Source organism: Nothobranchius furzeri, chromosome 5 (genome assembly GCF_043380555.1).
Source record: "Nothobranchius furzeri strain GRZ-AD chromosome 5, NfurGRZ-RIMD1, whole genome shotgun sequence".
NCBI lineage: Eukaryota > Metazoa > Chordata > Actinopteri > Cyprinodontiformes > Nothobranchiidae > Nothobranchius > Nothobranchius furzeri.
Genome location: NC_091745.1, coordinates 41,330,893 through 41,358,127, shown reverse-complemented (window position 1 = coordinate 41,358,127; position 27,235 = coordinate 41,330,893). Strand labels below are relative to the sequence as shown.

The 27,235-nt window shown below is 42.6% G+C and overlaps 3 protein-coding genes across 3 annotated transcripts in view; 1 reads left to right on the top strand and 2 right to left on the bottom strand.

Moving 5' to 3' along the window:
- The window catches only part of LOC107378715 (gastrula zinc finger protein XlCGF57.1), a 9,925-nt gene extending 363 nt beyond the window's left edge, over window positions 1-9,562 (bottom strand). Inside the window, exons 1-3 of the mRNA XM_015949067.3 lie at window positions 9,205-9,562; window positions 1,548-1,681; window positions 1-1,472 (exon numbers count right to left, since the gene is read on the bottom strand). The exon at window positions 1-1,472 is cut by the window's left edge and continues 363 nt beyond it. Of these exons, the coding sequence (XP_015804553.3) occupies window positions 192-1,472; window positions 1,548-1,681; window positions 9,205-9,397 (1,608 nt within the window). The 5' untranslated portion in view covers window positions 9,398-9,562 and the 3' untranslated portion in view covers window positions 1-191. The remainder of the gene's footprint in view (window positions 1,473-1,547; window positions 1,682-9,204) is intronic.
- A 5,051-nt stretch (window positions 9,563-14,613) lies between these two features.
- Window positions 14,614-25,246, bottom strand: LOC129155784 (zinc finger BED domain-containing protein 4-like). Its single transcript, XM_054735523.2, has 2 exons — window positions 17,093-25,246; window positions 14,614-16,957 (listed from the first exon to the last, which is right to left on the bottom strand). Exons 1-2 carry the CDS (start codon window positions 18,415-18,417, stop codon window positions 16,438-16,440), a joined length of 1,845 nt encoding a protein of 614 aa, XP_054591498.2. The 5' UTR covers window positions 18,418-25,246; the 3' UTR covers window positions 14,614-16,437.
- Window positions 25,247-25,269: 23 nt separating this feature from the next.
- LOC129162064 (piggyBac transposable element-derived protein 4-like) lies at window positions 25,270-26,910 on the top strand. The gene is made up of 2 exons (XM_070551921.1): window positions 25,270-26,746; window positions 26,852-26,910. The coding sequence occupies exons 1-2, from the start codon at window positions 25,270-25,272 to the stop codon at window positions 26,908-26,910; spliced, it is 1,536 nt and encodes a 511-aa protein (XP_070408022.1).
- The last annotated feature ends 325 nt before the right edge of the window (window positions 26,911-27,235 follow it).

The following is a 27,235-nucleotide window of genomic DNA, read 5'->3' as shown; positions in this document are numbered from 1 at the left end:
AACTATAAATACATTCTAGTGCAGAGGATTCCAGGAGAAAAGGTGGGAAATGGAGACATGACTGTGGTAATTGGGAGCAACGTTTCACATAGCACCACTGTTTAACTACAGACCTTTAAATGTGTAGTTGAAATTCTGTTGAGAAGAAATCTACGTATTTACAGTAAAACCGTTTTTCCCTTCCACGCTTCTTAGGAGTCATGGCAAACGAGCGATTTGCTTCCTGCGTGGGTTCTGACATGCCTTTTCAGATTCGTCTTTTGGCTAAACTTCCGTCCGCAAACATCACACAGAAATGGTTTCTGTCCCGTGTGGATTCGAACGTGTGCGTTCAGATTCGTCTTGCGTCTGAATTGTTGCCCACAAAAATCACAAGCAAATGGCTTTTCACCTGTGTGTATACTCATGTGTGCGTTTAAAGACGTCTTATGTCTGAATGGTTGTCCACAGAGAGTACAGGCGTACGGTTTCTCTCCCGTGTGCTTCACCATGTGTGTGTTTAAATAGCTCTTTTGGCTAAAAGTTTTCTTACACACTTCACAAGAAAACGGCTTCTGTCCCGTGTGGATTCTATTGTGCAAGTTTAACGCTGTCCTTTGTCTGAACTGTTGACCACAAACATTACAGCCAAATGGTTTCTGTCCTGTGTGGATTTTAATGTGTGTGTTTAACCCTGTCCTATGCCGAAATCTTTGTCCACAAACATCACAAACAAACGGTTTCTGTCCCGTGTGGTTTATCATGTGAATGGTTAAGTGTGTTTTTTGGATAAATCTCTGTCCACAAACCTCACAAGCAAACGGCTTCTCTCCTGTGTGGATTTTCATGTGTGTGTTTAAGGAAGTCTTGTGTCGAAATCTTGTTCCACACACCTCACAAAGAAATGGTTTCTGTCCCGTGTGGATTGTCATGTGTGTGTTCAAATGAGTCTTCTCGTTGAATCTTTGTGCACAAATGTCACACGCAAATGGTTTCTGTCCTGTGTGAATTCTCATGTGTTTGTTTAGATTTGCTTTTAAGCTAAAACTTTTACCACAGTCATCACAACTAAACAACTTCAGCCCTGTCTTGACTTTCCTGTGTGCAACTACAGTTTTCTTCACTTTAACACATTTCTTATTAACCAGATATTTTAAAGACCTCGCTTTAAAGTGATTTTTAGTGTGCCTCTGAAGGGACCGGTGGTGCTGAAACTCTTCACCACATTCGAAGCACATCAAACATTTGTCGGCAGAGTTTCCTCCAGACTCAGAGGGCCCGCTCTCCTTCCAGTCTTCGTCACTGTCTCCTGTACTGTTCCCATCATCGTCATCATCACTGCCTTCTGTTTCCGAGTTTGAATCATCTTTATTAGTATTTACATCTGAACTACTGATGGTTTCTGCTCCTCCCCAGTCCTGTTCACCAGTTGTCACCACGTCAGCTGAGCTGCTGGTTGGAAGATCTGGGTCTTCTGCTTGGTCCCGATCAAGCTGTCAAAACAAAAGTTTTTCTTAATGGTCATTCAAAGAAAAGGCAGTGAATGAAATCATGGTGGCATCAGTCACCTTCATCCCATTGAACTGCTTTTCATCCACACTGGTCCACTGTTCCTCCTCTTCCTCCTTTACATTGATGGGCTGGTCTACATCAGGTATCCATTCTTCCTCCTCCTCTTCTTTAATTACTACTGTCTGAACATCTGCAGGGAACACAGAAACCCAGTTAAGACTTTAAATGTTAGCTTTATAATCACACTAGGGGTGTTCTGATTGATTGGTAGCAATAACTATCAGCCAATTTCCGTGAAAATTGTGTGATTGGCAAATTCCAATCAATGCCTTTCATTGCCGATCACCTGTCACTCATACTTTGCAGACACCCTGTGTGCAGCATAGCGTCTCCCTCCCCCCCCTTCTTTCACACCACCCAGACCTGCAGTGGCAAAAACTTAAATGTGTGTGAGAGCGATGGAAACTTAGCATTCTGCAATGAAAAACTACTGCAGAGAAAGTAACTTCTGAAGACACCCGGAGCAGCGAGCCAGATGCATGTTGTACCCAGAGCTGTAGAAAGAGAGGGTTGCGACACTCCAATAGACTCCTATGGAAAGAATGGAATGCGGAAGTCACGTAGCTTCGAATAGTTCCAAACCGCCCCCGCTGCTGCATCGACCGCAGTTATTTTCTGTGTTTCTGGAGGAATTTCTCCGGTAAGTTGATGAAATGTCATCATTTTTTTTGCATCGTGAAGCGTTAGCTAACCACCGCTTTGTACCAAAATAAGCCAACCATGATCTTTTATGTTGCCAGTTTTAGCTAGATAACCTTTAATGAGCCAATTGTGTGCAGCTTGTTGATTGTGAGCAGGAGGGTTTAGACAAGCTGGACGAGCTGCAGACGGGTTTATTTCAGTTTGTTTGATTCTACGTTTTAAAAATATTCCCCCCAGTTTGAAATAGGTTATAAACTTTTTACATTATTAGTTTAATTTGGGATTTTTTGTACAATACGTTGCTGGTTGCTGTATCAACACGAACATGCATCAGAAATGGAAGCACAAATGGAGAGACCAATAATAAAGAAAATGTGATTGTGAAGACAAGTAATTATTTAATATTTTTCAGTTAATAACACTGACTACAACGGACTGCTGAAGCATGAGACAGACAGGATTACGAACGTAAGAAGATATGTTGTTCTGTTTTGTGGACTCAAGTAATAAGAATAAAATTATGATATTTCAAGAACAGTAGTCGAACACAATAACTTTTAAAAATTAGACATTTTCCATAAAACTGCTCATTTCCACTTGCTTTATAATATTAGCATTTGCTATTTTGTTATTAAGGAATGACAAGAAATAAGAATTAACAACAACATAACTATCAATAAATAAATGCCAAAGAGTTACTAAAACAAAAATCTTATGTAACCATTAAAGCTTAAACTGTGTTGTGTGTCCATCTTCATGTTTTCATAGTGGCTGAGCAGAGAGCTGACCAGAAACAACCTTCTGTCAGGAATCTTGGGGTGACCTTTGACCCAGCTCTCACCCTGGATTCTCATGTCAGTTCTCTTGTTCGCTCTTCCTTCTTCCGTCTCAGGAACATTGCTAAGCTGAGTCCCACTCTGAACTTGAGACAGTTCTCCACTCCTTCATCTCCTCACGCTTAGACTACTGTAACTCTCTTTTCACGTGTCTGAGCAGAACCTCCCTGAACCGTCTACAGGTGGTTCAGAATGCCTGTGCTCGGCTTCTGACCAAGTCCTCTAAACACACCCACATCACCCTGCTTCTCCTCCAGCTTCACTGGCTGCCAGTCAACTTCAGGGTTCATTTCAAGATCCTGGTTCTGGTCTATAGGGCCTTGCATGGACAAGCACCATCTTACATTGGTGGTGATCTTAGTCCCTACACCCCCAGCAGGTCCCTGAGGTCCAGTGATCAAAGCCTACTGGTTGTGCAGCACCAGGCTAAAGACCAAAGGTGACAGATCATTTGCTGCTGTGGTCCCCAGACTCTGGACCTCTCTCCCCCTGAGCCTGAGATCAGTGGACTCAGTGGTCTCCTTCAAAAAGCAGCTGAAGACTCACTTGTTCAAGCAGGCTTTTGTATGACCTTCTTCACCACTCTCTCTTTATTCTGCTCTCCCCACCTATTCTACCTTCCTCAGGATCCACTGATGTCCCTCTTTCTTAGTCACTCTCTCTTTCTTAATATTTTTTTAATCACAATTGCCTATTTTTGCTCATTTTAAATATATTTTAACCATTTTATAAATTATTTTTTTTATATTATTACATTTTTTGTTTTTGTGAAGCGCCTCGTGATTTTTATCTTGAGAGGCGCTATAGAAATGATACTTTCTTCTTCTTTACACATAAAACTTGTTAAGACTACTCTCTGTGAGCCCCAGTGAGGTGTGCTAAATCTTCTGACAAGTGAACTGGACTTGAACTAGAGGAAACCAGGCTAAACTTGCAAAAATTATGTATATCTCAGTCACCACTTTTGCCTTGTGGTGAATTCTCTCTTAATGTCCACTAGAGCTGTAACTAACGATTATTTTCATAATCGATTAATCTGTCGATTATTTTTTCGATTAATCGGTTTGTTATTTAACCTATACAAGTGATGAATACGTTTCAGTTAAGAAAAAGAAAAACATAAGAGAACTGTGCAGTTGACAGCAATCTATTTTGTTGCACACGAACACTGAACACTTTAGCTGCATCATGTTGATACCTTTTGAATAAGAAAACTAGTGTTTACTAACAATTGTGCATTTAACATTTTTACGACTCAACCTGAACACAAACACAGTGTAACAGTGTAAACTTAGCTTAAGTGCAAATGTTGTTCAAAACAACTTGGTTAAAGAGCAATTTTTAATTCCCCTTATCCAGGTATGCCTCATTAGCCACACTTGTCCAGATATCGGCTGTTATGGCAATTTGGCTGTCCAAGGCTGAGAGATAGGGCTGTCACGGTAACTGCAAAAATGAAATATCGCAATATGAAGAAACCCACCGCACTGCATCATGGGCCACTGCAATTACTGAACTTGATTCAACTCAATGATGCATGTTGAGAAGGATGGCTGCACTGGTATCAAAACGAAATGTTCCTTTGCTCCTTTGGGAGCACTTTGGTTTTCAGTACGTCAGCTGCTGCACAGCCAGAGTCCTTGGCCGAGACAGAGCTGCCACCAGCGGCAAAAAAATAATAATAAACGCTCGGAGACCTGCTGAAGTCCCGGACTAGGACTGGGGGTAAACGATTATTTTTAAAACGATTATTCTGACGATTATTTTATCGAATAGTCGACTATTCTAATGACTATTTAGAAAATTAATCTAATGATTATTTTTCTATTGCACAATTAACAAAAACCAGAAAATCTCAAATAAATTCCTCAAAAAAATTGATAAATTCTTACTGTAAGAGAATAAACACTACAGGCCTTCCATTTTGTATAACACTGCGTTTATTGTGTTGGTTGGTTATGTTCTGGTGACGTGTAGAACTTGGGAGTGCAGGCTGCTGCCTGAGAGGTGGTAGAAGATGGAGTGTCTCCATGCTGCTTTGTTTTGGTCACTTATGTGCGTGAGGCGAGTGGTCTTACGGGTTAAACCAAACTCAGGTGATATTTTATACTAAACCGAAAACCCACAACACTCTAAATGTAATAAAAGGGAGATCTACACCACAAAAAAGATGAACTCTAAACCAAAACGTAACAGCTTATCCCAACGCAAGAAGCTGTTAGCGAAGATGCTAACAGTAGCTTTACCAACGTTAAGTTCAAGTAACCAAGTTTAAATAAACCAAAAACACCCGGCAGCAAACAGACCAGCACGGAGGAGAGACTGCTACCACCAAAACAGCTCTCCTCATGTCTGAAAGAAGCTCCTTAATGAAGGGAGAAGCGCTCCCGGTGATTTTCTACATCTGCGATAGACACGAAGCAGCGCATCTGACCCCGGAAGTTGTTGTCCGTTGCCGGGAGACGAAGGGGCAAAACAGGAAAATAATCTAGTAGTGGACGGACGTTGTTCCGGGTCTTCGGTATTTGGCGGAGATGTTAGTGAAGGCGGAGAAGAGGGCGAACTAGAGGAAAAACAGGCAGATTCCTCCTCTATTTACAAACTCCTGGGGATGCAACAAGTGGGCGCGGTGCGTCGACTTCCGGATCTGACGTCGACAAATTTTTAGAATCGAGCCGTCGACTTCGTCGAGGCTTCGCTACAGCCCTATCCCGGACAAGCACTGCTTCTGCAACCGTCCCGAAGAGAGTTTGAGCTGAGCTGGAGCTCACTCGCTACCTGTAGGAGGAATGCATCGACCCTAAAGAACCCCCCCCCCCACCCCCACCCCGACATGGTGGAGCAACAACCGGGAGAGATTCCCTTTGCTCGCCAGTCGCACGCAAGTACGTGTGCGTTAGTGCAACGAGCGCACCATCCGAGAGGGTTTTCAGTGTTGCTGGAAATAAAGCCACCCCTCTCAGATCCTCTCTCAAACCTTATATGGTTAACATGCTGGTTTTGCTTGTGGGTAACAAGGACATGACCGAGCTATAAAGCACCGTCATTCGTGTGTGTGAAAGTGAAATGATAGTGCCCCCCGCCCGGTACATGTAATTTTTTATGCTTGATTTTAAACAACTAAACAAAATGGGGAATTGTTTCTTATTTGTTAGATGCTGCAGCCAAATTTGCATTTAAAAGTTTAACCTTCTCCTGAATTTTGTTGTTTTTAAGTTCAGTCGGACTCTGACTGTCGGAGAAACAAACGTTACTGCGATCTGTGTTGTTACTGCCCTTTAATCTGCATTCAGTGAAGTGTTATAAAAGAAGGCACGGCAATTTTTAACCTTTTTTAAATGTGTAAACATTATGTTTAGATAGTACTGCAATAAAAAAAAAGTGCTGCAATAATATCGCACACCGCAATATTAAGCCACCCTGAATCACCGCAGGGGGAATTCCTCAACCGCGACAGCCCTACTGAGAGAGTATCTTTAACCTGATTCATGGTGTCTTGGTATTTCTTTTCCAGCAATTTAGCAAAGTGTGTTCTGGAGGGGATGGAGTAACCTGGGTTAAACTGCTTTAGCATTAGCTGGAAGCCTGCTCCTTCCACCAAGGATAGTGGCCTCATGTCTTTTACCAGCATGTTTAGAATAGAGTTTGTAAGTGGTATGCATTGCTGGGGGGTGAGTGTCTTGTTCCCCATGTAGTTGTCCATCGTTGCTTGTTTTTTTCTGCATTAGAAACGCAAATAGACTTAAATAAGTACACATATAAAATAAAGCAGCACAGACACTACAACACTAAATCAATATTTTTCTCCGCTGAGTTTTCCTTTTTTGAATGAGGAACATAGTTATGGGTTTGTGCCGTTTTTCTCTTAACGAGAACATTCTTATAAACAGACGTGCTAAATTTGGCAAGCAACACGGAGGAGATTCACGATTGCATCTAGTCAATCAGAAGTAGAACACCGTAGACTGACGCGGCAAAAAAACATGTTTAACATCCACTATAACGAACTCAGCAAAAACACTAAGTCCCAAATTTTATCTGCGTGTAGTGATGGACCACTATATTTAGCTTGTTCATTTTCTGTTACTTACCGAGCTGGCTCTTACTCTGCTGCATCAGCCCCCACATGTTTTCGTCTCAAATGTTCACTTAGGGACGTCGTGATTCCGTGCCATGCTAGATGGTTTTTGCATATTTTGCAGGTCACCCGTCTTTTCATGGCATCTAGAGTGAAGTGCTCCCATACTCGTGAGGTTTTTGTCCGGGGTTTCTCTTAAGTTTTGTCGCTTCTATTTTTCTTCCGTGTTTCTTCTTGTTCCACCATCTCTCACAGCAAGATGCGCGTCAGTAACGTGATACGTCATGAAAACCGAGGGCACTTATTGGCTCGTTTCTTCTTCTACGGCTCCACTGGTAGATCAGTGGCTCATTACTGCCACACACTGGCGGCAAATTTAACAGATTGTGGTAAAAATAGACTTTATGTGGTAAAATGTGATTATTAAACAACTAATCGATGACTAAAAAAGTTGTTAACCATTTTAATAATCGATTATAATCGATTAAATCGATTAGTTGTTTCAGCTCTAATGTCCACCATGGTGGACCCATGTGGTCAGTGTCTGGTTGAGTAGTATCGGGGCACTTTATACAAGTAAAAAGAAACATGCACGTATCGAGCCAATAGCGATACTAGTACCCTGGTATTGGTGCATCCCTGATTTTTAATTTGTAATTAACTAATGTTAATATCAATACCAGCAGCAATACCTATCTGCTCTACTTGACCAATAATGTCAACAGCTGTGCCGCAACACGCCCTGCTCACCTTCACTGTAACATAACCATTTTTTGCTGCTTTATAATTCTTAACTTGACCAGAGTTGTAAAATAACACCATTACACATACAGTCTCCCGTTTTGTGTTTAAATCTTGCATGAACTAATTGTGTGGTGAAAGGAGTGACTGTCAATCAAATTGGGAGGCGGGACTTTAACGCAGGTCCAGAGCACTCCACCGCTCACGAATCATAGAAACAAAAGGAAACATCAGAGTGAGCATGGACAGAGATGAGCAAAAAAAAAAAGATGTTATAATACGGACTAAAGGCATTTACTGATTGGTAAAATCTTTTCAGGGCGACTCTAACAGAGTCTGTGATGTTCCAGAGTAATTTCTCTGTGTCACACTATTGCTCAAAAGTAGGTTCCTCAGGGACAGGTTGGTGCTAAAGACCAAATAAGATTCTAACAGAGAAAAGGAGCAGCCGTTGTGTTGTTTCACACAAGCCAAACCCTTTTAAAGCACATTAAAGGACAGTTAAAAATAACTGGATTAAAGCCTTGATGATTTATTACATGAATTCTAAGAAAAAAGTCAGAACATTAAGATTAGATCCAACTTTTTTCAGAGATTAAAGTCAGCAATTTTTCTTTTCTGTCCCTTAAATTTCTACTGTAGATTTGTTGTAATTTTAGAAAAATCATAATTTTGTTCCTATTAGGTTTAAAATTTAAGGGCTGGCCTGGGCAAGTGGGCAAAAGGTTTAGGAACCACTGACCAAGACTCTTTCAAACTGGCCCAGATTGTTCTGCACTGATAGCAAAATATGTTCAACAGATTTTACAATCAGTGCGGTTAAACAGACTGTGATATGGAAAGTCATAATTTGATTTGTGAGAACGGTGTTTTGTCTTTTCTTTCACAAATGTGGCAATGAAATTGCGATAAAATGTACAAGATGTTGAAATTCATTCTGCATGGCTGGGCAGCTCTCTGGGTGCTCAGCACCCCAAAGCCTCTTATGCTACAATCGCCCCTGGAATTAGATGTATCATAGCCGGGGAAACACATCGTTGATGGCTCGTATTTACTTTTAAAACTGCTTCGTTGCTTCACATTTTGAGATTTTTATCCTCTTATATAAAAAAAACATACAAAGTAAAGGAGGGCTACACCCTCTGATGGTTGGAAATGTAGACAGGTGAAGGCGGTTTTCAAATGGGGAACATATTTTGACGTAACGCACTAAAATGGGATGGGCCCGTTCTTCAGTTAGCATGCTAAGCTACAAACATGGTCACCGACAGCAAGCAGTAGTTTGGAAAGGAAGTCCTTTAGCTCCACGAGGACGGCGACTAAAATGATAAATATGAAACCCGAAAATATACGAACCTATACGGTGCAGCCGATCTTTGGGGTTGAGGACAGCATTTGGGCTTTTGCTCTGCCGCTCACTGTCCTTTGAAAGCGACACTTTGTGTTGGCAATCTGCGTCTGTTTTTTCCAAAGTCTCCAGCGTTTCTTCTCTTACTGCACCATGTTCGTCTTTGACCTGTTGTCTCCACATCTCTGTTAGTTTTCCCATAGACTTAAAAAGAAATGCAAATGTCTAAGAGTTTTCCTCATCAACATTTTCTGTACAGTTACTGTGCCATCAACTCCAGAAGCTCCGCCATCTTCTTCTTGTGATTTGTTGAGGTCGCAGACAACTTTCAGACGAATACCGCCACCTACTGGACCATTAGGTGTAGCACCACCACCACGCTAAATGTCCGGCCAGATTTGTTTGACTGAATTTTGTTACAAATTGGAAAATGTTCATCTACAGACGAATAGCAAACATCTCTCAAAAATACAAAACAAATGTAAAAATAAATGAGAAAAAAATAAATGAAAGCAAGATACCTTTACCAACATAACTAAGTCGTTTGGGGGGTGTTAGTTAATTAGCAGTTCTTCTTTAGAGACCTATCAGGTGTCTTGACTTGTGGCTGAACCTGTTACTCCCAAGACCCAACATCATAGGAGGATGCAAATGGATGGATGGATTACGGGTGTTTTATTTATTTACTTTCAAATACATCTTGTACAGGCCAAGATAGACAGCAGCTCATTTAGCATAACAATGCAAAAGACAGAAGCTGAAACAAAGAAAAACAGAAAATACACTTAGATGATCAGCAATAAATTTGGAGTAAAATATGTAATTGTTTTCAGGGAGACTTGTGATTTGTGTGTTAAATATAACAAATAAACATAAGGAAACAATTCACGTTTTGGTGTTTTGTCCAAATGATTAAAATGAAACCAATTTTCCAATTTCTCTGTCCATTTAAATTATAATCATTTATGAGCACTCTTGTTTTTTTTTTTTTTTTTTTTTTGTTCTGCAGTACAATTTACAGGATAAAGCACAATGTCATAAAACTACATGTAGGAGCCATATGTGTCATTTCTTTTTGTGCACTTGAGAGGAGGCTTGGCCTAATATTATTGGTTAATTGCTTGTGGAAGCACCAGCCTACTTAAGCCAACACAGATTGGACTCAGGGTTGGCTGGATGGGACAAACAGTTTTTTACTGTGTGGCGAGGACTGTGGCTGGGGTAACGGACTCTGCGGATTGTCACTGGGGCAAGTAACGCATGCACTGAAACCCACTTTAACTGCTGTAAATGGATCATCATGGACATTTTTGGAACCAGACAAAATAATAAACATCGGAAATAAACTCAAGCTGCATTTCTTAAAGCACACGTAAAGACCACCCGCAACAGCTACCAGGTAGTGCCAGTGTATAGGGCATTGGCGCTACACTTCACTACATTTGTCAGTTTCTGTCATTGATTTAGCTGTAAAAATTGTTCATGCAATTTCCTTTTGGTTGTTTTTATAATTCTTTTCACTATGTTCTGAGTTTGGTTGTAGACGCAGCAGCTTAAACAACACATGTGAAACACTTTGCATTCTGATTTGATTTTGTCTTCTTTACCATTTTTCTGTAAATCAAGATCAATTTTTTAGGACAGTAATGTAAAAAAAAGGATACGTGTCACACATGCTCTTGATTGACACCTCTGCAAGATTTATCATCCTGGACATGAACAGTTTGTTAAATTTATTGGCTAAGATTGGAAAGCTTCTATTGAATGCTATTGGTGTTATGTTCTGAGGTATGTGCTTAACCCAAGACATGCAGAATCAGAGACCGGAGACAAGTTGGATAGTAAAAGGTAAAATGATATTTATTAAACGGGAAAACTAAGGGCGCACTGAAATCCAGCGGGTTGCAGAATCTGGAACCGGCGTCTACAGGAAAACAGAGGTGAGTCTGGTGTTTGTAGTTCCGGGAGTCTTTGATTTGAAGGCTCACTTACTGTGCGGAAGTGAAGTTGTTGTTAGGAGGGGAGTGAGCCATGGTGATATCCAAGATGAGGAAGCGGTCCAAGATGAAGGTGAGTAGGAGAATGAGCGAGGATATTGATCCGGAGAGGGAGCGTGAGCGAGGTGGAGAGCGGGTCGGCAGGCAGAGGAGATACAGGAATGAACCAGAGATTTCCTTCCAGGGGCAGAGCACGTAATCCAGAAATCCAGGAGTCTGAGGTAGGTATCAAACATTAATGAGCGAATATTCCAAAAATTCAAAGTTCAAATATCAAAGAGCAAACAGAGCGAAAAACTCGGAGGCAAGCGACTACCAGTGAACGGCAATCATCCGGCGTCGTAATCTGGCCCTCCTCCTCCTTATATAGCCGGCCCGCTGATGAGAAACAGCTGTTGCTCCCTCTCCTGTAATCAGAGCTCAAAGGTGGTGAATGATGTGACGAGTACTCACCCCGGCTCATGACAATTGGTTGTTACATTTTAGTGTTTGTAGGACTGATGAGATCTTTCTGCCGGCATGAGGATGGGGGAAGGGATCTTTACAGTTAGCATAGAAAAAATATGTAATTAAACTACAGGCTAGAGGCTCTTTTATGCATTGTCAGGAACGCAGAACTGTCAAGTACACAGGTGGCAGTGGAAAAAAAAAGAAAAGAATTGTCTTTGGAAAAAGTGTGTGTGTGTTGGGGGGGGGAGGGGGTATGTCCCCCCTGTGTCCCCCAAAACTACGTCCATGGCTCATGCAACAACAGAACTGCAGCCTCCATGAGTTAAAATATCGTCTTCTTTTTTTTTTTGCAAATCAACACTTAAAGGTTGAATTTAGTACAATTTAATAAAATGCTATGTTTAAAAATGGCAACTGCTATCACAATTTGAGATTGACAAGATAGAACACAAATGCTAGGGCAAGGGGGAGCCAGGGCACAAGGTCAGAGGGGAGTTAACATCAACTCCCCATCCAGAGACTGGGTACAAAGCCCCAATAAGTGAAACAACTCTGAACAAGGCAGCAACTGACCTGAGAGATGGGATAATGGCACAAATAAACACCAGGCAACCTTGACGCCAACTGCAACGGCTGAGTGAAGTATCATCAGAAATCATGGAAAATGTAAATGCAGCATTGAGAACTATTCCTACAACCAACATCACTGAAACTAATGAGCTGATATACACTTCAACAGCAGAGATCATTGATATTCTTGGCTATAAGAACATGAGCAACCATGAGAAACAATACGCACCATGGAAAAGAAGGTTGGAGGCCAAAATCAAGGTAGCATGGAGAGATTTGAGCCAATTGTCAGAGCTCCAGAAAGGCACAATGAGAAAAACGGTACCGAAGAGCCCTGAAGCACTAGAAACTGCCAAACAAGGATCCAAGCTTTGGCGATAAAGAGATGCATGAGAGAAAGTGAAGCCAAATGAATAAACCAGCGCTTCTTGACCCAACCAGCTAAAGTGTACGCATAGTGGAAATATAACTGCAGGGCAGACCCACCAAGGCTGGAGACTGAACAGTATTGGAAAGGCATTTGGAAGAAAGAGGCATCACACAACAGCAATGCTGTTCTTCTCTAAGAGAAGACCACAACCTCCCTGAGCAGAACCCAGTGTCCTGTGGATGACATCCAAGAAAGAGTGTCAGGTATGAAAAACTGGACAGCACCAGGGCCTGACAAGATCCACATCTACTGGCTTAAGAAGCTCACCGCACTCCATTAGCGCCTGGTAACACAAATGAATCAGCTGCTAAAGAATGCGACTCACCCTGCATGGCTAACTGAAAGGGGCACAGTCCTGATCCTGAAGGACCCCTCAATACAGTCCCATCCAACTATCGGCAAGTTACCCGTTTCCCCACAACATGTAAGCTCCTGTCAGGCATCATAGCGACTAAGATAAGCGGGCACATGGATCTATACATGGACACAGCACTGAAGGGCATCGGCAGGTGGTTCACGGGTGGTCTCATCCTTCCAAGCTTGGGTCCTTTACCAGAAGCCTGGGAGCTTGAGGGTTCTGCGCAGTGTCTTAGCTGTTCCGTGAACTGCACTTTTCTGGACTGAGATGTCTGATTTTTTTTTTCGTGGGATCTGCTTTAGCCACTCCTCCAGTTTGGGGGTAACTGCCCCAAGTTCACCAACATCACAGATGTCATAACCCTCCAGACTTTCTCTAATTGAGGCCCTGGTATTTCTCTGTTGCTCTGGTTTTCAGGGCCTGTTCCTGTGCAGCCCTGATAAATGCCTCTTTGTTGTCCTTCAGACCAGCTACTTCTAGCCATTGGTAGGATTTCTTGATTTCAGCTTCAGTTATCTGTTGGTGGTACATCCCATGTAGGGGTTTGTCCTCCCATTATGATATTTCCAGCACCTCCTAATCTTTTCACCATTGTCTGAGACATGCACTGAGCATGGCATTTCCCTCTGCCCAGTCTTCCTCCAGACTCTGGCACCTTGATTTCTGAATGACATGCAAAATTTGCTTTCATCCTAAAAAAGCACTTTGGACCACTGAGCAACAGTCCAGTGCTGCTTCTCTGTAGCCCAGGTCAGGCACTTCTGCCGCTGTTTCTGGTTCAAAAGTGGCTTGACCTGGGGAATGCGGCACCTGTAGCCCATTTCCTGCACACACCTGTACACGGTGGCTCTGGATGCTTCTACTCCAGACTCAGTCCACTGCTTCCGCAGGTCCCCCAAGGTCTGGAATCGGTCCTTCTCCACTATCTTCCTCAGGGTCGGGTCACCTCTTCTGGTTGTGCAGCGTTTTCTGCCACACTTTTTCCTTCCCACAGACTTCCCACTGAGGTGCCTTGATACAGCACTCTGGGAACAGCCTATTCGTTCAGAAAGTTCTTTCTGTGTCTTACCCTCTTGCTTGAGGGTGTCAATGATGGCCTTCTGGACAGCAGTCAGGTCGGCAGTCTTACCCATGATTGCGGTTTTGAGTAATGAACCAGGCTGGGAGTTTTTAAAAGCCTCAGGAATCTTTTGCAGGTGTTTAGAGTTAATTAGTTGATTCAGATGATTAGGTTAATAGCTCGTTTAGAGAACATTTTCATGATATGCTAATTTTTTGAGATAGGAATTTTGGGTTTTCATGAGCTGTATGCCAAAATCATCAATATTAGAAACAATAAAAGGCTTGAACTACTTCAGTTGTGTGTAATGAATCTAATATATATGAAAGTCTAATGTTTATCAGTGCATTACAGAAAAGAATGAACTTTATCACAATATGCTAATTTTTTTGAAGGACCTGTATAAGCAGCCATCCACCACAACTCACTGGGGATGGAGAAGACAGAGCAGACTCATGCATACACCAACACCAGCCCACCCACCCACCCACCCACACACACACACACACACATCCACACACACAACATATGTACCAAGTAATGTTTCTACGGATACATTGTGATTTCTTAGTAAATATTCTATTTGGTGAGAGATAAACTTTATTGTATTTATCCTAGTGAATCTATAATTAAATGGGTAAACTAGTAGTAGCACATCCAACGTCAAGGAAAGCAAAAGAGGGAGAATGTTTAAGTGGTTAGCAGCAGTGTGCTAGTCGATGGCCCCCTCCATGAGGCCACCACAGCTCTACAGAACATCATTGTGGCTTCTTCTGGGGAGAAAAACACTTAGAGAGAAAATAAAGATAACAGCTGAAATTGCAGAAAATAATACAGTTAAAGAGCAGATTGTAGAAGAAAGTAGTAGAGTGTGAAAAGTGGTCAGTGTGTCCTCCAGCAGTCTAAGCCTATAGCAGCATAACTACAGAGATAACTGGATAACCTAGCCTTTTTAGATGGAGGCATGTTGGAGGCAGGGCAAGGGAGAGCTGTCTTTACCGACTGTACACTCCACCTCCCTCTACTCCCCCACTTGTCCAGATCTAGGCTAACATCAGATTTTAACCATAGGCCCTATCAAATAAAAATGTTTTGAGCCTATTCTTAAAAGTAGACAAGGTGTCTGCCTCATGGACTAAAGCTGGGAGCTGGTTCCACAGGAGAGGAGCCTGATAACTAAAATATCTGCCTCTCATCCTATTTTTAGATCATCTGGGAACCACCAGTAGACCTGCAGTCTGAGAGCGCAGTGCTCGGTTAGGAACATATGGAACAATCAGATCACTGATGTACGATGGAGCTTGATTATTAAGAGCTTTATATGTGAGAAGAAGGATCTTAAAATCTATTCTGAATTTAACAGGTAGCCAATGTAGGGAAGCTAAGACAGGAGAGATATGATCTCTCTTTTTAATTCTCATCAGAACTCTAGCTGCAGCATTTTGGACAAGCTGAAGACTTTTAACTACATTCTGTGGACTTCCTGAGAGTAATGAATTACAGTAATCCAGTCTTGATGTAATAAATGCATGAACTAGTTTTTCAGTATCACTCCTGGAAAGGATGCTTCTAATCTTAGCAATATTCCGAAGGTGGAAAAAGGAAATCCTACAAACCTGGTTACTTGGGATTTGAATTAGGGATGCTCCGATCAGGTTTTAATCTGCCGATCACAATACCGATTAGCCAAGAGGCCCATCAGCCGATTACAGATACCAATTACATAGATTGGCTGTAAATTGTTCATTTAGCTATGGTGAGTTCTAATGCATGTGTTACATGTTAATTCAGAAAAAACATGGTTTTACTTCACTTCAAATTATGTAATATCAGTAACAATTAGAAGAAATTGAAAACATTAAGGCTCTCTTTAGGCTACAAATAGTGAAAAAAAATCAATATCTCACATCACCGCCTAAATCAAATTAAGTAACCAAGGATACATTCAGATTCAAATGGAGCATGTATTCATATTAACTATAACTTACAAAATCAAAAATACCTGAGGCCATGAATTATCAAACTCTGTTTATTGTTATACCAAAAATGAAAGTGCTCACCATTCTTATAATGTATAAAATAAACATGACTCTGTTTCTCAAGGTTAATAAAATAGCCCATTTGTCACTTCTAATGTATAAAATAAATATGACTCTGTTTCTCAAGGTACCGGTAAAAAAAATAGCACATTTGTCACTTTCTTATAAAGTATAAAATAAATATGACTGTTTCACAAGGTAAATAAAATAGCCCATTTGTCACTCGAACAACATACATATGGTCCTAAAGACCTTGAAACGGAAAACTGGCACAACTTAAAGTGCAATTGCTTTAAACAGGGAAACGTGTTAAACAGCATTTGTGTACTCTAAATATTTATGACTTGTTTGACTTGTTGAGAAGCATCATGGGAAGATTCTTTTTAATAAAGAGGAGCATCTCTGCTTTTTCAGTCATGAGTCTATTCCTGTGTTCACCTACAATGTTGGATGCAGCACTGAATAATCGCTCACTCTCTACACTTGTGCAGGGTGCAGACAGGTAGGCTCGAGCTACTTTAGCAAGGTCTGGAAATCTCTCCTTATTAGTTTTCCAGAATGCCAAAGGTGATGCACTCCGAGGGATGGGTGGCTCTGAGAGATAGACAATCATCTCTGATGGTGCTGGTCCTCCTGGAGTGTCAGTGTGAGCCTGCCGTGGGGTTTCTTCTGCCAGGATTTCACCAAACATGGAAGAAAAGGATCCTGGTCGTGGCACTTTCTCTGCTGGTGGTCCTGTGTTGCTGGCTTCAGCTTCTTGGTTTGGGTCCCTCTGAGAGGCCTTTGTGATCAGACGAAGAAGCTGTCTGTGTGTCTCGATCTTGACTGCGTCTTCAGGGTAGAATTTGTCTTTGTACCTAGAATAGGGATGGGGAGACATCACATTCATTTCTTATTAAACTTGTAGTTTCTGGGAACTTGAAAACAAAATAATTAACTATGGATAAGTAAATGCTTACATTTCTGCATTATTTATTTTATAATTTTCTCACCTTGGATCTATGATGGTGGCCAAACTGTAGAGAGGCTCCTTTTCGATGTCAGCAAATCTTTTGGAGACAGCTTCCAGCAAAGTGGCCTTAGTTGTCTTCACACCATGATCTGCTGCAGCATCTTTGGCAAGTAGGCGCTTTAAAACCAGCACAGAGGGTATGACATCAGCAGCAGATGCAGTTGATGAGCATATTTCTTTAGTCAGCTCTTCAAAGGGTTCCAGGAGTAGTGTTGTGTTTTCAGTCAGGTCCCACTGGGAAGATGTAAAGGTAGCAGGTAGCTCAAAGTCAGCAGCATAAACGCCCAAAGCTCGTTTTTGCTCCAAGAGGCTGCGGAGCGTATAATAGGTGCTGTTCCACCTCGTGCTGACATCTTGCTGCAGTCTTTTGGTGAGCTGTCCCAGTTGTTTTTGTTCACTCTGAAGTCTTGCATATGCTAAAGGAGAGTGCCTGAAGTGTCCCACAATGCGTCTCCCTTTGGCAACAATGTCACTTATGCTGGGCTGTGACAGCACAGCATCATGGATGGCCAACTGCAGGGTGTGTGCCATACACCCCAAACTTGGTAACCCAGCATCTGCCATAGCTTTCGTCATGTTTCTGGCATTGTCTCTTAGTATCACATGTACCCTATCTTTTGGAATATGCCATGTTTGAAACATTTGTTCAAATGCAGCTGCTAAAGCTAGGGCAGTATGGGAACCGGAAAACTCCTGGGCATGCAGAACAGCTCTTTGAAGTTGAAAGCCTGCATCTATCCAGTGAGCTGTTAAACTCAGCGTTGACACAGGACTGACATCTGAGCTCCAAATGTCACTTGTGAAACTCACAGAGGATGAGACGCTTTCTTTAAGGAGTCCCTCAATGAAAGAATACACTGTCTGGTGGAGCTCTGGAAGGGCTACGTTGGAGAAATATTTACGTCCCAGTAGCATGTAGCTGGGTTCCAAGTGGGTTAGTAGTCGGCGGAATCGGGCGTCTTCCACAACTGAAAAAGGCTGGTCGTCTAGTCCAATAAACTCGATGATTTTATGGGTAATTTGCTTAGCCTTTTGACTGTCACACTCATATGGGCGAGTGTTTCCAAGCGCCGGCTGCGTTCGCTGCCGTCTGACTGTGGCAGGCTTCTTTTCATTGTCTGCGGTGAGCCTCAAAATCTCACCATGCTCCGCCAAGTGTTTAGACTTTAAATGTCGGATCAAATTCGTTGTGTTGAATTTTTTTGAAGTGCTTCCTCCGCGGGGTATGTTTTCGTTGCAAGTGTTGCAAGACGCAAACTTAATATCACTCTCGCACACCGTAAAGAAGTTCCACACGGCAGACATGTTTGTCTTTGCGGGTTTGCCGCCACGCGCATGCGCACTAAGCGGGGGGAAGTGGAAGGGTGAACTACCGGCCGGGAAGAGTAAGCGCCAGTGCCAAATCGGAAATGAAAGGCAGTGATCGACGATCACAGATCACACACTTTTGCAGGAAAATCTGCCGATAATTATCTGTGGCCGATCAATCGGAGCACCCCTAATTTGAATGACATGTCCTGGTCGAAGATAACAACAGGGTTCCTTACTTTGTTCTCGGAGATTAATGTAATCCCAGTCAGGTCAGGTGATTGACTAAGCAATTTCATTTTCTGGATTTCTGGTCCAAAGATGAGAACTTCCGTCTTGTCGTGATTTAAAAGCAAAAAGTTTAGAGTCATCCAATGTTTTATGTCCTCAAGACAAGCCTGTAATCTACCCAACCGATTGGTTCATCAGGGTTAATTGATAAATATAACTGAGTATCGTCAGCATAACAGTGGAAGTTTATCCCATGCTGTCTAATGATTTTACCAACTGGGAGCATATATATAGTAAAAAGAATTGGTCTAAGCACTGAACCCTGTGGTACTCCACAAGTAACCCTGGAGCATGAAGAAGATTTGTCATGTACATTTACAAAATGAAATCTATCAGACAGGTAGGATTTAAACCAGCCTAAAGCTGTTCCTTTGATCCCTACATGCTCAAGCCTTTCTAAAAGAACATTGTGATCAACTGTGTCAAAGGCAGCACTGAAAATAAATCAGCTTTAGCAAGCCACAAACACCTAACAGCTATACGTAGTGCAACACTGAAAACAGGAAACAGGAAACGTCTTACCGCCAGGGGCACAACACCGTCACCAGGTCACTCGGTGCTGGGTATGGCTCCCACTATCTGAGCTGTGCACATGATATGATATTTGGGATGACAGTCTATGGATCATGTTCTGCCTTGCAATCCGGGAGTCAGTATTTTCCCATAGTGAGACACGAAATTAATGCTTTGAAAGAGAACTTTAGGTTACTGTCGTAACCCCGGTTCTCTCAGTAGCATGAGAGAGTGTCTCACCATACCGCCCTCCTTGCTATTTCGTAGCGAGGAAGAGGTGGTCATTTTAGAATACTGTCAGTGAGGAGCCGGCCCAATATATGGGTGGGGTTCCCGCCTCATATACGCTGACAGATTTGTTCCAGCCAATCAGGGCTGGCAGAGCTTCTGATGAGGTCACGCCTAGGCGTTGCCCATAGTGAGACACTCACTCATGCTACTCAGAGAACCGGGGTTACGACAGTAACCTAAAGTTTTACAGTTTTGCAATCTAGATTAGGAAAACTAAGAATAAGATGTTCAAATGAACTGTAGCGATTAATTGGTAAGGGATTGATTAATAGGTCTGAATGAAAAATGGTTGCTACTCCTCCTCCTCACCCTGTATTTGGAGAAATATGTTGATTTAAATAATTAGAAGGAGTCGACTCATTTAAACTAGCATAGTCCTCTTGCTGCAGCCAGTATTCTGTGAGAGAGAGAGCAAAGAAATCTGATTATCACAAATCAAGTCATTAACTAACGAAGTCTTAGAAAAAATTGACCTAATTTTCAACAACCCACATTTAATTTTTCTAGTTTTCTGTTCAGTTGAATTTGTTCTCATATTTATGAGATTTCCATGATTTGCTTTCTTAAGCCTGATATTTAATCTGTGTGGTTTTGGCCGTGGGCAGGACACTGTCTGTATGGGGTAGTGGGTGGGTAACAGTACAGAAGCTACAGAGGGATGTGTTAAACTATGACTCTGCTTCGTGGTCTGGACCCTGGGTTGTCATGGAGGACAAATAAAACTGGCTATGTTCCTAGAAAGAAGAGCTGCTCCATCCAAAGAGGGAAGGATGCCGTCTCTTCGCATCAGACCAGGTTTTCCCCAAAAAGTTTTCCAATTATCAATGTAGCCCATGTTGTTTTCAGGACACCACCTAGACAACTGTACAACTGATGTACGGTTCAAGCAAGATTAATCTGAGTGACTCTTCCTGGATCATTTATTTAAACTGAGTGAGCAGGAAGTCTTTATCAGTGCAGCTGGATCTGCTGCAGGAGGATCCAGACGTGGATGGAGGGCTGGAGCAGACCTGTGGCTGGACGTTTCTGGTCAGAGGAACATCATACAGGACGGTCTGCAGAGAGAGCAATGGGACGCTTCCTCTCACTGTCCACTCCATCGTCCATCTACTGCTGGGCTGGCTCAGACGACGGCTGTTACATCTCTAAGACATATTCAGAAATATGAAATGAGGAGATGGTTTATGGATCCACTGGTATAACAATTGTGACTCTTCAGCAAATAAAACCACAGTGTTGTTTTTAATAGAGGTTCCTACACTTGCAAGTCCTATGACTTGCCTGTTAACAGTAGTGGTGGTCTGCTGGTACCTCCTGCAGGACAGAGCACCACTGACCTCCTCCACACACATCTTCCTCAGGCTCATCCTCCAGACCCACAACTTCACCAGCACAGAGGCAGATGTGCAGCACAGTGCATGCTGACCTGTAATAGATTAAAAAAAGAGTTTTTTTATTCAAAAATGTAAAAGAAACCTATAACCTGCAGAACACTGGTTCTGTTCTGTTTAAAGAAAAGCAGCAGGAAATAGTTAAATAAAAACTACAGAGAATTTACATTTTTAAGACAGATCTAATCTTTATTAGGCTTAAGTTGAATAAACAAATGCACATTGAAAACAGTTCAATGCTATTTTATTAAAGCCTGTTTTTTAAAATGTTTTACCCTCATTTGATGCAAAATAAGAAATTCTAAGGTCCAATTTACATCAGAAAACATCCTACTGCATTCAACATTTATAATGCATTTGGTTTATATCAATTACCCACATGATAATACTCAGTAGTAATGTGTTGTGTATGTTTAACAAGTTTGTTCTGTAGCTTAAAACATACATGAAACCATCGAAAGTTAACATGTAAGTCCTGAAAGCTTCTAGAATAAAATAAGTTACTCTACCTGAAAACAGTTGTCAACAAATGCTGCTGATGGACGTGAAGCTGCTGTAGCTCCTTAATATTCCTGCTCGATTTTCACTAGCTTTAGCATTTTCCCTTTGTGTGTAGCTGCCGCCACGGCTGTGACAGGACCTATGGGCCACCGTAGAGGTGAAGGCTAGACTGTCCGAATTCAGAGCCGCTGGGTTCCGGTCTTAGCGGTCTAGCAAGGCCGGGTCCTTGCTAGACCGGCGAGGACCTGTACTCATAAGCATCCTACCTGTGGATTCGGACACACTTTAAGGCTCCCTGATGGCGCCATGGCACTGTGCAGCAAATTGACAGCATTGTTTTGGAAAAACGGCTTTTGTCACCATCCGACCACACTTCTGAAGTCCAAATTACATTTCTATATCAATGCTGTAGATCCTGGTGTTGTGGACTAGTGAGTCAATGTCTCGCTCGCTCTTGGCACATGTATTGTTCCATGTGCCTACTTATCTTAGTCACTATGATGCCTGACATGAGCTACCATGTTGTGGAGAGACAGGCTACTGGTCAATAGTTGGATGGGACTGTACCTTGGAGGGGTCCTTCAGGATTAGGATTGTGCACCCTTCAGTTAGCCATTTAGAGTGAGTCCCATCATTAAGCAGCTAGTTCATTTGTGTTGCTAGATGAGTGCAGTGAGCTTCTTAAGCCAGTAAGTGTGGATCAGCTGCTGTCCTTGGCAAGACACTTAACCCTCCTTGCCTGCTGGTGGTGAAAGCGACCGGTGGTGCCAGTGCTCGACAGCCTTGCCTCTGTCAGTACGCCCCAGGGCAGCTGTGGCTACATTGTGGCTTATCCAAACTAGCATGTGAATGTGTGTGTGAATGGGTGAATGACTGATTGTGTTGTGAAGCACCGTGGGAGGTTGTAGAACCCTAAGAAGGAGCGATACAAATAGAGCCCATTTACCATTGTGTCAGGCCCTGGTGCTGTTCAGTTTTTCATACCTGAGACTCTTTCTTGGATGTCTGCTACAGGGATGGAGACTGCGTTCTACTCAGGGATGTTGCCGTGGTCTTTATTTAGAGAGGCTACCCACTTTGCATTGCTGTAGTGTGAGTCCTCCTTTTCCTATATGCCCTTCCATGGATGTAGTTTTTGGGGGGACAGGGGGGGGACATGTCCCCCCACTTTTTCCAAAGTCAACTTTTGTCCCCTGCAAATTTTACCATCCAAAAACAATATTACGGTATAATAAACAGACACTGGTTGAGATTTTAGGTGTACGACTGGTGTTGCTAGGGGAAACCGCAGCTGAAGTTGAAGCAGAAGAAGAGTCAATAGAGCTCCGGGAGTTGACGTCACTTCTCCCGGCATGCAACAGTTCAAATCGAAACGGCACCATATTGGCAGGCAGAAGCCCACAGCTGGACTATTTGTTATTGTCAGAAAACTCAATCAAACGGGAAATATAGTAGATTCCTGTTGTGCCCCAGAATGCAGAACAGACATGGACGACATAAGGAATGAGCCATCTACAGGATTCCCCAAGATCTGGAGCGCCGCAAACGTTGGATCATTGTAATAAAACGCACTAGTGACCGGGCTAAAATGAAGCTGTGGGATCCCGAGAGTAAAGGTTTTCGCTTATGCAGCGACAACTTCATATCAGATACTTAAGCCAATGTTTCCTCAACTGTGTTTGGTATTTATTTTAAACGCGTTTATTACGATTCTTAGTGGGCTTCCTAAACTTATTTTGGCGTGGCTTTTTCTGTCTTATTACTCACAGCAGCAAGTAAACATCACGTAAAACGTTGCCTCGTGAGTTCTGCGTGCTGCCGTTTACGTGTTTTATGATTACAGCAATTAACCGGCTAAGCTGTATTTCATTTTTAAGCAATGGTTGATCAATTGTCAGATCACACATAAAAAGCACTTTGGATTGCTATTATCTGTCTCACCGAGACAGATCTCAGACAGATCCTGAGACGCTCCTGCCTGACATATTTATTTTATTCACGGGAAAAAATCAGACTAGTGATTTCTCTCGGCGTTCAGTTTATACATTCAAACAGCACAGCACTCTATTTCAACTACTTACGTGTAAATCTATGTTATTTGTCCATCCATCCATCCATTTTCATCCGCTTATCCGGAGTCGGGAAGAAGGGGCAGTAGCCTAAGTCGAGTAGCCTAAGTCGAGAGGTCCAGACTTCCCTCTCCCCAGCCACTTGGGCCAGCTCCTCCCAAGGGGTTCCCCAGCCAGGTCTGGTAAGAAGTCCGCTCCGACAGCTTCTGGCATTTTTAAAAAGAATCCCAGGGGCACGATAAGGGTCGGAGATGTTTAGTCTATTTAATTGCTGACTATAGAGCTCCGGGAGTTGACGTCACTTCTCCCGGCATGCAACAGTTCAAATCGAAACGGCGCCATATTGGCATGCAGAAGCCGGCAGCTGGACTATTTACTATTGTCAGAAAACTCAATCAAACGGGAAATATGGTAGATTCCTGTTGTGCCCCAGGATGCAGAACAGACGTGGACAACGTAAGGAATGAGTCATCTACAGGATTCCCCAAGATCCGGAGCGCCGCAAACGTTGGAGCATTGTAATAAAACGCGCTAGTGACCGGGTTAAAATGAAGCTGTGGGATCCCGAGAGTAAAGGTTTTCGCTTATGCAGCGACCACTTCATATCAGGTACTTAAACCAACGTTTCCTCAACTGTGTATGGTATTTATTTTAAATTCTTTTATTATGATTCTTAGTGGGCTTCCTAAACTTATTTTGGCGTGGCTTTTTCTGTCTTATTACTCATAGCAGCAAGTAAACATCACGTAAAACGTTGCCTCGTGAGTTCTGCGTGCTGCCGTTTACGTGTTTTATGATCACAGCAATTAACCGGCTAAGCTGTATTTTATTTTTAACTCATTCACTGCCATTGACGACTAAAGTCGTCATTTTAAATACAACCGTTCACTGCCAATGACGATTTTAGTCGTCAATTACGTTTTTTAACGGGAGGTGGTAGGGAACAAGCTCGCGCACCCTGACAGTAAACACCAATCATCTAAAAATGATCTTCATCTGTGTGTGCGTCAGTGACGTGTCACGTGATCAGGAAGAAGCCGATCCATGAAATAGGAGCTGGTTTTAGGAAGCCACTATGCCTAAGGCGAGACGCAAAGCGGATAATCTTATGCAGCTCACACTTCAACAAAGTCTGTTTCGCGGTAGCAAAACTTTGCATCGTGTTCCTATCAAAAGAAAAGATGACAACCAACCCGGGCCAAGCGGAGACGAAAGGCATACGCCGCAACATGTTTCATCTGAGCCAGAGACAGCGATTTCAGCAGACAGTTCCGACTCGGATCATTTTAGCGAACCTGACCCAGATTCTTCAGATGAATGGTTGCCGTCTGGACCAACCGGGAGCAGCAGAGATTCTTCACCAGACGATAAAAGAAAAAATGAAGAAGGTAACGTAACAGCTAGCTAACAGCTAACGGCTGTGTTATTTGTTTGTTGTGATCGCGTCATTCTTTTCTCCCCGCTTTCCCGTCTCCCCTACTTTCATGAATGTCACAGTCTCCCCAACACTTGTTTCCAGCTTCTTTCTTTACAGATTTATAATGGAAATGGTTTGATTTTTGATTATTATTTGAAGATATTTTCAATTTACAGATCGTGCACTCAGAAAAGCTCCCCCTGCCACAACTAGTACTGCAAAGAAAAGAGGTTAGAGAGGCAAACAAACAAATAAATACATATAAAAACAAACAAATAAATAAATAATGTGTGTGTGTGTGTGTGTGTGTGTGTGTGTGTGTGTGTGTGTGTGTGTGTGTGTGTGTGTGTGTGTGTGTGTGTGTGTGTGTGTGATTATGATTACAGGTCGTGCATCAAGCAGGAGTCGAGGGCAGGATTTGGACTGGGATGAGGCTGGCTGGCAACCCAACAAGATGCCTTTCACTGCAACCTCTGGACCCAAAGATGCTGCTGCAGACCTAGACTGTCATGTGCCAGCTAAGTTCCTGGAGCTCTTCCTGACTGATGAGCTGCTTGATCATGTTGTGCATCAAACAAATCTGTATGCAAGTCAGTATTTTCAAGCACACCCTGACCTACCACAACATAGCAGAGGTAATGCTTGGAAGCCAGTGTCAGTCTCAGAACTGAAAACTTTCTTTGGACTAACTTTCCTGACTGGCTATGTCAAAAAACCAAGCACTGAAATGTACTGGAGTGTGGATGAGGTGGATGCCACACCTTATTTCAGCAAAACCATGTCAAGGAACAGGTTTCAGATTATATGGAAGTTTCTGCATTACAATGACAATGCAAATCTGGATGTGAATGACAAAATGTACAAAGTCCGCCCAGTGTTAGATTACATTGTGGAAAAATTCAAGCAGATGTATCAGCCAGACAAAAACATTTGCATTGATGAGGGTATGATGCTGTGGCGAGGGCGCTTATCTTTCAGGGTGTACAACCCACAAAAGCCTGTGAAATATGGAATCAAGTCCTACATATTGTGTGACTCTGCCACAGGTTATTGTTTCAACATGAGGCCTTATTTTGGGGAAGGTAGTAGTTTGCCAGACACCGTATTTTCTCTTCTTGATCGCCTTTCAGGTCATGGCTATACACTGTATATGGATAACTTCTACAATTCTGTAGCATTGTGTGAGCGCTTACTGGAAGCACAGACCAATGTCTGTGGAACACTGAGGAAGAATAGGGGGGAGCCTCAGGTCATCAGGGATTTGGTAAAAACCGATCTAGGGATTGGGGACAAAGTTGTGCGGCACAATGACAAAGTCATGGTAGTAGCATGGCAGGACAAACGATTAGTGAAGATGGTGACAACCTGCCACCAAGATGGGATGCAGAAAGTTGATGTGTGGCAGAAGGGGCACAAAGACAAGGTTGCTCAGTTCAAGCCAGAGTGTGTTGTTGCATACAACTCTCACATGAATGGAGTGGATAAGTTGGACCAAAACATTTCCTACTACCCCTTCATCCGCAGGTCGCTGAACTGGTCCAAGAAGTTTGTTGCCTATCTGTTCCAAATGTGCATGTTTAACGCCTATATCCTGTACCGAGCCAGAAACCCAGGGGGATGTAACACACTTTTGAAGTTCATTCGTAGTGTAGTGAAGTCCTGGACCTTGAAGGTACACGAGCGGAAAGGGAGTGAGGTGGGGGAACAGGTAGAGGAAGAGGAAGGAGCAGGTGTTGAGGATGGGGACTTGGAGGATGTCAAACATACTCTGAGGGCACCCTATAACACTGACCCAGAGAGCAGGCTAGATGGAGACCTTGGCAGACACAAACTCTGTTACCTGAAACCCACCAGTAAGAAGTTGAGACCAACAAAAAGATGTAGGGTCTGCATACGCAGAGGAACTCGCAGAGAGACGAAAATGATGTGCAAAGTCTGTTGTGTCCCCTTGCACGCAGGACAGTGTTATATAGATTACCACACCACAGTGAGATACTCTGTCTCTGTGCAGGGGTAGAAGCGTGCACACACACACACACACACACACACACACACACACACACACACACACACACACACACACACACACACACACACACACACACACACACACACACACACGGGTATAACTACAACAGCACTTTCTGTAAGATTGCATGCCTGCAAATGAAATTGTTACCTTTGACAAAAATGATTATTTATTGTTATACATTTGTGAATAAACATCAAATTTCTTGTCAAAAACCATTTTATAGTTTGGTTTTACTATTTTTACACAAGGTAACTGCTTTTGGGGTGTCTGAGGTGTAAAAAAAGCAAAGTATATTAGTGTCAAAGACAGT

Coding starts and splice junctions, on each gene's coding strand:
- LOC129155784 (XM_054735523.2), bottom strand. CDS start 18,417: ATGTCTGCCGTGTGGAACTTCTTTACGGTGTGCGAGAGTGATATTAAG. Junction 16,958..17,092: donor GCCACCATCATAGATCCAAG/GTGAGAAAATTA, acceptor TCCCTATTCTAG/GTACAAAGACAAATTCTACC.
- LOC129162064 (XM_070551921.1), top strand. CDS start 25,270: ATGATTACAGGTCGTGCATCAAGCAGGAGTCGAGGGCAGGATTTGGAC. Junction 26,747..26,851: donor CTGTTACCTGAAACCCACCA/GTAAGAAGTTGA, acceptor CCTTGCACGCAG/GACAGTGTTATATAGATTAC.